Here is a 13,944-nt window from a genome sequence, read left to right as displayed (position 1 = left end):
GATGGAAACCTTCAGCAATGTAGCCTGACGCAAAATCAACTTGGAACTCAGCAGCTTTTCCATACAATGACAAGAAACCAAGAAGACAACTTCAAAAAAATAAAAGACTTGAGAATACATCTAACCAGGCTGGCGAGACGGCTCAGTGGGTAAGAGCACTGCTCTTCCAAAGGTCCTGAGTTCAAATCCCTACATGGTGGCCCACAACCACCCATAATGAGATCTGACGCCCTCTTCTGGTGTGTCTGAAGACAGCTACAGAGTACTTGTGTATAATAATAAATAAATCTTTGGGCTGGAGCAAGCAGGGACTGAGCGAGCCAGGTTGACCAGAGGGAGCAGAGGTCCTAAAAAATTCAATTCCCAACCACATGAAGGCTCACAACCATCTGTACAGCTACAGTGTACTCATATACATAAAATAAATAAATAAATCTTTTTTAAAAAATACATCTAACCAAAACAGTAAAATACTTCTCCTTTTAAACATCACAGAACAAAATTAAAGAAGGCATTAAGAGCTAGGAAACCCCTCCCTACCCATGGATTAGCAGAATCGTAGCAAACTTCAGTATAACCAGATAGAAAATCATCATCATAAAGTCTAACAACGGTAAATAGCACTAAGGACAGACAATGGAACGATGGGACATTAAAAAGATTCTGTATCACAGAGAAAGCAGGGAAGAGAAGGAAGTGCTCTACACCAAAACTGGAGTTCTAAGGAAACCCAGGACAATGGAAGACAGCAGAGGAAAGCATGTGGCCCCACAACTGAGCATTAGACAAAAGCCTCTAGCTAGAGAACAAAAATCTCACATTAAAACCCCATCTCTCTTAAATTCCAATAATCTGATATTTCACACCTGACTTTCAGACATCCAAAACTAAAATACTACATGACATGGGTAACATAAATTTTTATAATACTCAAAAAGACAGTACATATATTCTAAAACTTAAGGGTGAAAATTGAAAAAGTATTTGAAATGCTACAAAACAAGAACATTTTCCCAAAGTTCGTCTTTTCCCTCCTAAAGCAGTGCAGGAAGGAATGAAGCAAGGTCTGGAAGCGTCTCCATCTCATCAACCCCTAACTTCTATAGATTCAACAATACACAGCAGAAGGTTTCTAGCTAAAATCATTCACACTAATATAGGCTCTACAAACGAAAACATAAAGACTGAAAATTTCCAATTCCTAAATCAAAGTCTCAGAGAAGGAAGGGAAGAAAATACCCAGAAGCCACTAACAACAGGACCCCGTCGCCTTAGTTTGTATTTGGGAGAGAAAGGAAAGAAACTAAACTTTTTATTTTCTTCACTGATTCAAAATTCTGAAAATTCATATCAAGCTTTGTTCGCTTCTCATATTAGCAAAAATAATGAAAACTAAATTTTAGGCAGCCTGTAATATTAAAGTTATATAAAACTTGTAATGAGTAAAATTATATCAAAAGCAAAAAATAACCAAGAGTACCCAGAATTTAGGAAAGCCTCAAAAAACGTTATAGTAAAGCTACCACAGCTGGGCATGGTGGTGCACGCCTTTAATCACAACACCTGGGAGTCAGAAGCAAGCGGATCCCTGAAATGGAGGCCAACCCGGCCTGGGAGTGAGTCCAGGACAGCCAGGGCCCCATGGAGAAACCGTCTCAAAACAACAACAATAACAAAATCATCATCTATAAAGTATCTCTGCCAAAAGAAAAATAAATAGATGAAGTAAAGCTTGAGACTGCTCTAGTCTCTAGTCTCAATTAACAATTTACAGAAAATTCACAACTATACCACTCGAGTAAGCTAGTAAGTCCAGAGCAAGAAACTGCAAGATCAACAAATGAACTGCCAGAAAAGAGAAAGCTGGAGGGTTAAGAACATTTTAAACCCGTGCTTTCACGATGTGTGCCTCAACTGGAAGGAAACATTTGAAGCAACTGAAAAATGGATCAACTAGAAGATATTGTAAAACCTTAGAAAGGACTGCTGTATATGAAAAAGAGCCTGAACTATTCACTGATGTAATGTCTATGTCAGAGTTTACTTCTAAACACCAAGTACAGTGTGGGACAGTCAGAGTATAGAGGAAAGACAACCATAGAGTTCATGCCTATAAAACCATTAAAAGAATGGGCACAGATTACTAATTTTAATACACTTAAATTTTTTCATAAAAAGTTTCAAGAGAAAACATTACGAATGAGATAAAGTTAGAAGCAACTGTACAGAATTAAGAATCTTCATCTATACTGTCATTACTATCAGAATTCTAAGTATTGTGTCAAGTTGTCCACACAGTACGTAATTTAATTGTAAATCATTTTTCCCTTAAAACTGATTCCTAGAATTGAAATTTAATGAACAATTCCTACCAACTCAAAAGTAACCTGCTCCATTTTCAAAGAGTGTGACTCATACAAGCAACAGACTAAAAATTATTAAGGTCAAAGCAATCAAATATCCATTAACAGATTAGTGAGTAAGTAAACACATTTTAATCATGTAATAAAAAAAGAATGAGTTATATTGCTGCATGCAAAAGCATCAGTGAATCTGAGCATTACAAAATTACTGACATAAGGCAATAATTACCCACGGCCCAGTTCATTCACCAGAGCTCAAACCCAGGAAGCAGCAGATGGGGAGAGGCTCACAGGAGCAGTTACTTTGGATGGTGATCGTGAAGGTGTACATATATGTATAAAGTTTCATCAAGCAATATACCACAGCTTTACATCTTTCAGTTTGCAAATTATACTTATTTTAAGGAAAATATATGTATCTGAACTGTGAGTAGAAACAATCTAGTATTCTACTCAACACTTGAGAGTATACACACACACTCTGAAAGAGAAAATCAACCATTTCTCATTACCCTCAAATTCTGTCTCTGGTTGCATGACTTAATTCCCCTTCTATAACTCACATAAAGTATCTTTTCTCTTTTACCTATATCTCATAGGAAAAGCATGAACCACCAGGAAATCAGTACGTTATAAAAAAAAAAAATCAAAAGTCAGACACTGTTTAATGCAATTTCTAATTAATAAAATAAGGTGACTTCTATGAGGCACTCTATCATATACACAATAGTCTAATTGGCAGTTAAGGATATTTCAACTTAAAAGCCACTATATGAGTATGTAATTTTACTCAGGCCACTCTGTGAGTGCAGAGCCTCCTACAGCCAAGGGAGAGCTTGTTTAGTCCTGTGAGAGATTTCTCCCCTCTGGACAGTCCCTGACTACCCAGGGAGGTAAAGTGTCACTTGAGGTGACACTTATCTATTATTTCTACACAAGTGATCTGTTTCCTTCCCCTCCCAACACTCTATCTTTGACCTATTTAGAATCACAGGTATTTGCAGCTCACAGCTCACAATGGTATCCTATTAAAAAGTTAACTTAAGGAATTAGAAAGCCTCAAAATACAGAGGATCTTTATTGTCCTGAAGTGCACAAATTTTAAAAAAAAATAGTAATATGGTACTATTCATACATGTCATTATTTCAGAAGTAAGTCTTAAGTGGAAGCTTTAATTTAAACACATAAACTATTGTTCACTAATATGAATTACATTCTTGATACTAAGGTATATTTAAGAATGCCTGAGAAGAAAAGAATTTACTGCAGTACTTCCCGGAAAAACCAAACAGGATGTTTCCCTTCTTTCTCATTTCAAGACAGACAGACACTCTAAAGGAAGGAGTCAGACGGGTGTTTAGATAATAACATTATCCGGCTACATGCTACGTTAGTGTCTTCAGGAAGCTTCTGAACGTCACAGATCCCTGCAAAGCAGTTCCACCTTAGGGTCCCACTTTAAAATTCCCCAAGACCTTCGTCTTGCTCCTTTGTCAAATTCCCGCTTGTTCCCTCTGCTCAACTTGTAATTACTAAAAGCACTCTAACTCAAGTGAATCATTTCCCTCCATTTTCTATAGGGAAGAAAACAATAAAACCTCTCATACCATCTAAAAGTGAGAATATGTAGAGACAGGGAAATATACTTATCAAAACAGGCAAAACATGCCTACTCAAAACATCTTTGGTAGAAGTTAGAGTTATGTAATCAAGAAAAAGACTTTCCTAAGAGAGTAAACTAGCTAGGGAAAAAAAAAAACCTTAAAAACATCATTAATTAATATACCTGACCCATGAAAACAGAGAAGGGCAGGAAGAACAGGAAGGCCTCTTATGAAAAGGTCAGCCATGAATAGGGCAAGATTCAAGGAAGAAAACATAGTACATTTAACTTACAGAAAGGGATGAGGCTCGGACAACATGGAAGCCAGTCTAAAAGATTTGAATTTCAGCAATAAAAATGACCATATGAGAAATACAGACATACAAGATATCTATTTCACTCAGCCTAAATGGGAATAGTATAAAGAAATAACAAAGAGGGGTGTGTGTGTGTGTGTTTGTGTGTGAGAGAGAGAGAGAGAGAGAGAGAGAGAGACCCCAAGAGAACACACACATAGTATGTCAGTGATCTTTCAAGGTATAATCAGATATTTGAGACATAGTTAAAAATTAAAAATATAACTGTGCCTCTGTCTTCTTTCTTTTTCTTTAAGTTGGTTGGCAATTTTTATATCAGCTGGGGTCAATTTGAAAGACACTATTCACCTTGTTATACATATATCTAAGCATGAAGTCCAGGAGAAATGATTTCCCTTTCCGGAAAGCTCCTGCCACAGACACCACGACTATGTTAAGGTCCCGTATGTGCTCCTGCAGCAGGATCTGCTCCAAAGCCTCTTCATCAAGCTCAAAGTTATGGTCATCTTCATGGGCGAGAACAATCTGTACTGGGCATGGTTTCTTCATAACCTCATCTGAGTTTACTAGGTCATCATCTTCATAATCCTCACCTAGAATTTAAAAAAGAAACAGGTTACTTTAGTCCCTACGTTACTAACTTCTCCTTAAGGACCACACCTAAAGCAAAATTTGAAATATTTCCTATCTATAGGACACTTGAGAATAGTTATAGAAAGGGGATATTCACGTTCCTTGGATTTTCAATCCTTCTACAGGAGGACAAACACTATCAGTGAGAGTTCCCATTTTATACACACAACTATACTAGGTCCTCTATTTCAGTCAAGCAAATTGAGCAGCTAACTGTAGGCCAGAGCTGGAACACTGTAGCTAGGCATACACAAAGACAAAACCAACTTCACCGAATACTTTAGAGACCAACTGCCCTTGTATTCATCACCTAGAAAATTATTCCTCAGCACAAAGATTAAATCAGATAGAATGTAGTGATTTTCATTCTGGAATTTAAAAAGTAAAATTAGGGTTCTAAGGGTATCCAAATATGACCCAATAAAGTTAACAACTCCCAATTTTTTAAGTAAGACTTACAGTTCCCTTGCCAAAGTAAGGTACACAGGACTGTTGTAGTGGAGAAAAATAGCCACTGAGGTGCCAGTGTCCACTGGGACTTTTCTCAAACACCGCAGCTACAACTTTAAAAATATGTAGCTTCTATAAACAACCAGACCCTTTCTCTGTTCACCACCACACAGGACAATGTGGTAACTTTTGCAGAAAGAGCTTTACTGAAAATTAATGGCGAAATAGCTACAGAAAATGGAAATGGAGACAACTGCCCAAGGTTTAGTTTTCTGTTCTTTGAAAAATCTAAGAGTCTAACAACTGTTGATTTGTACCTTGTTCAGTTTCTCTACCAACCTCCTGGTCCCACGGAGCAATTAAATTAATACTAGGTAGGGACTTTATCAATGTTTCTCCATCAAAAGTAGTAAGCCAAACTCCCTTGAACCTGTCCACTAAGTGTCATCTCCTCTCCAAGGAGACCTCTGATATCTGCTGTGTTCTATTCCCCATTCTCCCGTGAGAAGGGCCAATCTACTTAGTTATGATACTATCAGCCAGCAACGAAACAATCATTATCCATACAAACACCAACCACAGAGCAGCCCCTCTACCTGCAATGAGGATCTTAACAGGCGAGAACACCTAGTTCTGCCCACCTCGTTTGCCTCTCCTGCCACACGACAAGGCACCTTTAACACAGCACAGCCAAATGAACAACAGTATTTTTTCAAACTGTACTTTGAGTGATAATAGATTACAGAGAGCAAGCAAGTCTGAAGGAGAATTTTTGGAAGTAAAAGCAATCACCGTTTAATTAGAGAGAGCATTTTCATTTCCTTTTAATAACATTTGGCTGCAACCTATTACAATCTCTGAATTCACAAAAGTTGGTTTTGCAGGACAGAAATCCCAGCACTTGGGAGGCAGAGGCAGGCAGATTTTTGAGTTTGAGGCCAGCCTGGTCTACAGAGTGAGTTCCAGGACAGCCAGGGCTACACAGAGAAACCCTGTCTCGAAAAAAAAAAAAAAAACTTTGCAAGGTTAATCAATAGTTAACACCAGAAGAAGGTAAAATTCCCAGATCCACTCAGAGCTCTGGGCCAGTTCTGACCTGTAAATGGCAATCACATGTCTAGCTAATGGTCACCACCAGTATTAGCTTGGCACACAGTAGGCACTATGGATGTTTGCTACCAAAGTAAAAATAGTTTTAAAAAATTAAACAGGAACTTTTAAACTTTAAAATGCCAAAATACTATTGTGACTGTCACTCATGTAACTATAGGCTAACATCACCATATACTTGTTGCTAAAGCACAAATCAGGACATATGTCCCCTTTTCCCACTCTTTTAATCATGATTAAAACTATTTCTCACTACCTTTTATCTCATATATCATATTTATGTTATATTGGTCTTCATCAACACACTTGCTCTCCTCCCCAAACCAATCCAACCTCCACAGGGCAACTAAGAGCGTGCATGCGCGCGCACACACACACACACACACACCACACACACCACACACACCACACACACACACCACACACACCACACACACACACACACACCACACACACCACACACACCACACACACCACACACACCACACACACCACACACACACACACCACACACACACCACACACACACCACACACACACACACACCACACACTCACCACACACTCACCACACACATCACACACACACACACACCACACACACACACACACACCACACACACACACACCACACACACCACACACACACACCACACATACACACACACCACACACACCACACACACACACACCACACACACACACACACCACACACACACACACCCCACACACACACCACACACACACACACACACCACACACACACACACCACACACATACACCACACACTCACCACACACATCACACACACACACACCACACACACACACACCACACACACACACACCACACACACCACACACACACCACACACATATACCACACACATACACCACACACACACCACACACACCACACATACACACACACCACACACACACACACACCACACACATACACCACACACACACCACACACACACACACACCACACACACACACACCACACACATACACCACACACACACCACACACACACACACACACACACCACACACACCACACACACACACACCACACACACCACACACACACACCACACACACACACACACCACACACATACACCACACACACACACACACACACCACACACCACACACACACACACACACACACACCACACACACACCACACACACACCACACACACACACACACACACAAAATCTGTCTTCTTACTTAAGAGGCAGGTGGATTTCTTAGTTCGAGGCCAGCCTGGTCTACAAAGTGAGTTCCAGGACAGCCAGGGCTACACAGAGAAACCCTGTCTCGAAAAACCAAAAAAAAAAAAAAAAAAAAAAAAAAAGCTTATGGTTGCCACAGATTCAGAGCAAGTAAAGACACAGGCAGAGAAGAGAAATGTTTGGGGCAGTGAAAGTATATAATTGTGAATACCACTCATTACACATTTATAAATCAATTAACTAAATTTAGAAAAACAAAATATACAGCTCTCAGAGTGAAATTTTACTGTGAAATACCCATCTTGGATAATACATCAAAGGCTAACGTTATAAATGAACTGCTCTAATGAAGGACATTGGTAATGAGGAGAGACATTTGGGAACTGTACTTTCTGTTTATTTTTGCTTGAACTGAAAACTACTCTAAGAAATAAAATCTACTTTTAAAGGATACATATCTTTCTTCCATTTAATCACACTTTATCTTAAGTCTACTAAATACAGGGCTGGTGAGATGGCTCAGCACCTAAGAGCACTAACTGCTCTTCCAAAGGTCCTGAGTTCAAATCCCACCAACATGGTGGCTCACAACCACCCATAATGAGATCTTCTGGTGTGTCTGAAGACAGCTACAGTGTACTTATGTATAATAATAATCTTTGGGCCAGAGCGAGCAGGGACTGAGCAAGCGGAGTTGACCAGAACGAGCAGAGGTCCTAAAAAATTCAATTTCCAACAACCACATGAAGGCTCACAACCATCTGTACAGCTACACTATACTCACATATATTAAATAAATAAATCTAAGAGAGAGAGAAAGAGAGAGAGATGATCTAGCTCTATCACCTAACTATAAATTTAATTATAAGACAATAAAGATGCTTCCGATCTGCAATACACCTCTAATGTTAGCTACCTTATACCAACCCAAACCTAAATTTACAGAAAGAGAGCAAAGAGTAACTTCCTGTCAAAAACAGTAAAAGTATCTTTTAGAATATTCAAATTTCAAACACAAACTTAAAACAACTTTTATAGAAGGGAAGTGTTCAATTAAAAGAAAAGTTATCTAACAAAAGCAAGTACTTTAAAGACTGGTCCTTACATTTACACTCTACGCTCCAATAAAGATATCTATCAGCTAAGTATTCACGAGCTCATTGTCCCAAGCGCTTTTTAGAGCCTTGAAGTAACTAAACCTTGAGACCCCTACTTCTAGGAATTTGTGATAAGGGAATAAACAAAGGTGTTGACAAATATGTACATGTTAGTTTCCCACTGTTATTTCTAGTAGTGAAAAATTAAACCTGAGTGTCTCAAAACTGGAAAATGAACCAAGTTTTAGCCATAACTGACAAATTAGGCAGCTTCAAATATACACTCTTAAGAATTAAAAACTAGTTTTTAAGATCTATTGCTGTGTGTGTGTGTGTGTGTGTGTGTGTGTGTGTGTGTGTTAGTAGTATGTGGATATGTGCGTATAAGTACAAGTGCCTGCAGGTCAGAGGTGCTGGGACCCCCTGGAGCTGGGGTTATGAGTGTTTCTGGGACCCATGAAGGTGCTAGGAACTAAACAAAAATTCTCTGCAAAACTAGTATGCATTTTAATTGCTGAACTTCTCCTCGACCCTTAAGAATGATTTGTAAATCAGCATAAAGTTAACTGAGGAAAAAGCAGTTAAAGTAGTAAGAATCAGCCCCAATTCTCTTGATTTGTTTTCTTTTGCTGTGCTTTTTAAAAATAAGTAATCAGGCACATGAAAAGCTGGCGACATGAAATCACAAAGAGTAAAGAAAGTAAGACTGTGCTACAAACAAACAATGCATACAAGGCATTTTTGTCACACACTAGCCAGCATGTAGCACATAGCCATAGTCCCTAAAAAGCAAACTATAAAGTGAGCACAGTGCTCATTTCCAATGCCTTGGGGAGGGAACCATTTCCTAACTACAGCATGAAGAGCTAGGCAACAAGCAACTCTGAGCTCACCAATACTGACACCGCAGGACTGTGAGTCTGGAGAGAAAGCCAAAAGCAGCCAGCAGCCCTGCAGCAAGGGGCAGCAAACTTGACAGGTGCAGGGAACACTTCACTTATAAAGTGAGATCTGCTACTCAAGGCTGGAAGGGAAAGCAGGTGCTTTGGAGTTGTGGCTATGACAGGCTGGGAAGATCTCACACATCAAACTTCAAGCTAAAACACTAGAAAGGCCCCGACTCAGAATTAAGGATCATGTCCTCAAATAAGATCCCATCTAAGCAGCCGGGCGTGGTAGCACACGCCTTTAATCCTAGCACTTGGGAGGCAGAGGCAGACGGATTTCTGAGTTCAAGGCCAGCCTGGTCTACAAAGTAAGTTCCAGGACAGTCAGAGAAACTCTGTCTCAAAAAGCCAACGCCCCCCCCCCCAAAAAAAATCCCATCTAAGCTGTCCAAACAAAGCCTAAAACTAAGACTTAAGAAAGATCTGCAGGATGCAGTTTTGAAACACGGTACAGGGGCTGGGGAAGCTCAGTCAGCTTAAGTTTGTTTCATAAAACAATAGGACCAGATTTCAAATCCACTGCACCAACGTAAAGAGCCCAGAATATGATGCACACCTATAATCCTAACCAGGAGAGTGGGAACCAGCAGGCTTCCTGGGGCTTGCTGCCCAGTGAGACCAGTGAAGTAAGTGAGCTCCAGGCTCACACATGTATACTCACAGAGGAAATTTAGTACAAACAATGAGAACTTCCTTCTCAATTTTCTGAATATATACCCCAAGGGTGAACCCTAATTTGTCAATTCTGAATGATCATAAAGTATCAGAGAAGCTAATTTTATCACAACAAAAACTGGGTAAAAATGCAGACTCTAAAATGCATAACAATATCAAAGAGGGATCCTGTCTTTAAACTTAAGGAAAACAACCAACACCAATCTCCGGCCTCTAAGTGTGTGTGTAAACACACACATCTACACCATATACATACTCAAGACAAAAAAGAAATTTAGTATAAACACAAACTGCTTGCCACTCAAGCATCAAAAAGTGATTCTGGATCTCTGACACCCACAAAAAATAACCAGGCACACATCCGAAATCCCAGCACTGGGGAAGCAATAGCAAGATCCCAGACAGTCTAGATGAGCTGGTGAGCTCAGCGTCCAGTAAAAGACCCTAACTCAAAAACGAGGTAAATAGCAACATATCAAACACTGGCCTTTGTATATGTGAGCACGCACGCATGCACGCGCGCGCGCACACACACACACACACGCACACGCACAGAGAGAGAGAGAGAGAAAGAGAGAGAGAGAGAGAGAGCGCACACACCAACAGAAATAAAAAGAACATTTAGACCTAAATAATAAAACATTCACTGAACAGACATAAGGAGATGGGAAGCCACAGAAGAGCTGGTGACCTGGAAAATATCCGACAACATTAGCAAAAGTAAAAGGAATGAAGAAAAAAACTAAGTCTCAGAGACGTGTGTCACAACAGGCAATATGTACCTAAGAGTCCAATAAGAACAGAGCTAAGAATACGTTAAAGAAAAACGGTGAAAGTGAAAACCTCACCATATTTGTTTTAGAGACTTACATACTCAGTATTCAGCATAAACACTATTAACACCAAGTTAAAAATGACTAACTTTTAAAATCCTGAAGCTGGGCTTAACCCACATATATACTGCTTTCTTTGTACAAATTTTCTTCAATTTTTTTTTCACTTTGTCATCTCAATTTTAAAAAAAGGTAAATGTCAAATATCAAATTGTTTGAAAGTTACCCAATTGTCACTCTGGAAATGTACAGTGCTATTTTAAACTTTGAAAAACAAGAAATGAAAGAGCATAAGTTCTCTTCCAGCCTTAGCCAATAATATCAGCGAAGCATAGCTGGGAAGAACAAGGCGACCTAGCTGCAGGAGTGCATCTCCAGGTCAGGGCCATCACCAGTCCTCTCTACTAAAGCTGACGGGTTGACTAATGATGTGGGAAACATGATAGCATGCCTGTCAGCAAATACAGGAAAACAAAAGCACAGAACCAAAGCAATAACGTTTGCAGACAGACTTTAGTCTGCAATCTACAAAACGCTTCACCACTGGGAAGCAAGACCTCACAGAAGTCAGTGTAAATAAATGCCAAGTGTGAGAGACTGGGGGACAAATGATTAACAAGTGTCATTGAAGCTAGAGAGGAGTGTCCCCGTGATATTACTCAACATTAAAAGAGAATTACTATTTGAGAATATCATCAACAAAATAATTTCTCAGTGAGTGAATGTATTATGCTAAGCTACAATGCCAAGAAAAACAAGTAACAAATGGTTTCAAAGAATAGTTAGCTGAATTACTAGACTCCCAATAAAAGAAATTCATCAATAAAGCATTTTCCAAGGGGGGGGGGAGGAAATCATTAAAAATACTTGTTCTCAAGCCGGGCATGGTGGTGCACGCCTTTAATCCCAGGCGGATTTCTGAGTTCGAGGCCAGCCTGGTCTACAGAGTGAGTTCCAGGACAGCCAGGGCTACACAGAGAAACCCTGTCTCGAAAAACCAAAAAAAAAAAAAAAAAAAAAAAAAAAAAAACCAAAAAACAAACAAACAAAAAAAATACTTGTTCTCTGGTATCTACTACAACATTTTAGAATATTAACAAGAAAAGTAATAACTAATTAATAATAACTAAGAGATATTCCTCAGTTGTTTGGAATAAGGTAGCCCTGCTAGGTTGCTAAACTCTACCAAGTAAAGGGTATCCTAGCCTTGCTTATTCTATTCCTAGAGTAACTGTGAGAGAGGACTAAGGACACCTCCATCCATGTAGCTTTAAGAAGCTGCATTAGGACTAAAAACATAACCACCATTCAATAAACTTATTAAAGGCCTGCCAAATATTTTTCCAATCATTTATTTTCAGACTAAATTATATATAACACAAAATAGTATTCCTAAAAGAATACTAACTAAAAACAATACATTTGCAGGAACTAATAACCTAAGTTAAGCCTGTTAATTAAAAGTGTTAGTTCAGCGGGTAGAGAGATGGCTTGCAGGTCTGAGCACTGGCTACTCTTCCAGGAGGCAGGTTAGTGTCCCAGCACCCACAAGGTGGCTCACAACCCTCTGTAACTCTAGTTCCAGGTGATCCAACACCCTCTTCTGGCTTCCACACGCATCAGACAGAAATGGTACACAGATGTACATTCAGACAAAACAGGCATATACATATAATAAAGGATTTTTAAAGAAAAATTAAATTCACTATATCTGGCAGACTAAATGAAGGTGCTTACTGGTATGAAAGACTAAACAGAATCAGCTTTAAACTCAGATCCACTGAATGCCTTCAAAGAAAACAACAGGTACAGACGGTGTCACTAGTTGGTTATACTAAACATTAAAGGAAAAGAAACCAATCCTTTTAGCCTCTTCTAGGAGAGAAGACAGGACAATTCCTTCCTATTCACTTTATGAAGCCAAAGTTATTACCAATATCAAAACTAAAGACAGTGATAGAACACAAAAATATACATCAGACATGAGAATCTAATACTCAGAATAAACTCTTACTTAAATAAGAACTACTTTTAAATAGACAAGCTATTTCTACCACACAATTCAAAGGTACACAAATAATAAACTGGCACAGAAAGAAACACAATGCTATTGGATATTAAGAGAAATATAAATTAACATCAGATGGACAGCAATACCTTATATACAGCTAAATATTTGTCAGCAATCACACTCCTTGATAGCTAGACAAGTGAGAACATACGACAACAAAAGACTTAAACGCAAATGTTCACAGCAGATTTATTCCCAATATCCAAAACCTGGAAATAACCCAAATGTTTGTTCATTTACTAGAAAGTAAATAAATTCTGTTAAATCCATAAAACAAACTGCTACTTGGCAATGTAAGAAATGGGTTATATACTTACATTCAGATATGTGTATATGTGTGTGTGTGTGTATGTGTATATATATACACATACACACACACACCGGTAATCCTAAACAGTCACTTTGTATGCTAAGTGAAAGATGTCTCACATACATTACTGTACTATATGATTTCATTTTATAAAATCCTTGAATTAAGTCAAACTGTAATCACAGAAATTAGCAGTTTATCAGGAGCTGCGAATAAACATACTGACTATATAATAATAATATGACTTATATGTAACATATAATAATTTTGTAACAATGATAAAAATAAA

The 13,944-nt window shown here is 38.7% G+C and overlaps 1 protein-coding gene across 3 annotated transcripts in view; it reads right to left on the bottom strand.

Moving 5' to 3' along the window:
* The window catches only part of Atl2 (atlastin GTPase 2), a 54,848-nt gene that overhangs the window by 28,585 nt on the left and 12,319 nt on the right, over positions 1-13,944 (bottom strand). For all 3 annotated transcript variants that reach the window (XM_021186317.3, XM_029471105.2, XM_021186319.3), the window contains exon 2: positions 4,633-4,877. In XM_021186317.3, the coding sequence (XP_021041976.1) occupies positions 4,633-4,877 (245 nt within the window). The remainder of the gene's footprint in view (positions 1-4,632; positions 4,878-13,944) is intronic.

Source organism: Mus caroli, unplaced genomic scaffold (assembly GCF_978045245.1).
Source record: "Mus caroli unplaced genomic scaffold, Mus_caroli_1 scaffold_18, whole genome shotgun sequence".
In the NCBI taxonomy this organism is placed as follows: Eukaryota; Metazoa; Chordata; class Mammalia; order Rodentia; family Muridae; genus Mus; species Mus caroli.
Note: the sequence above shows the minus strand (reverse complement) of the source record. Positions and strands in the feature narration are given on the sequence as shown.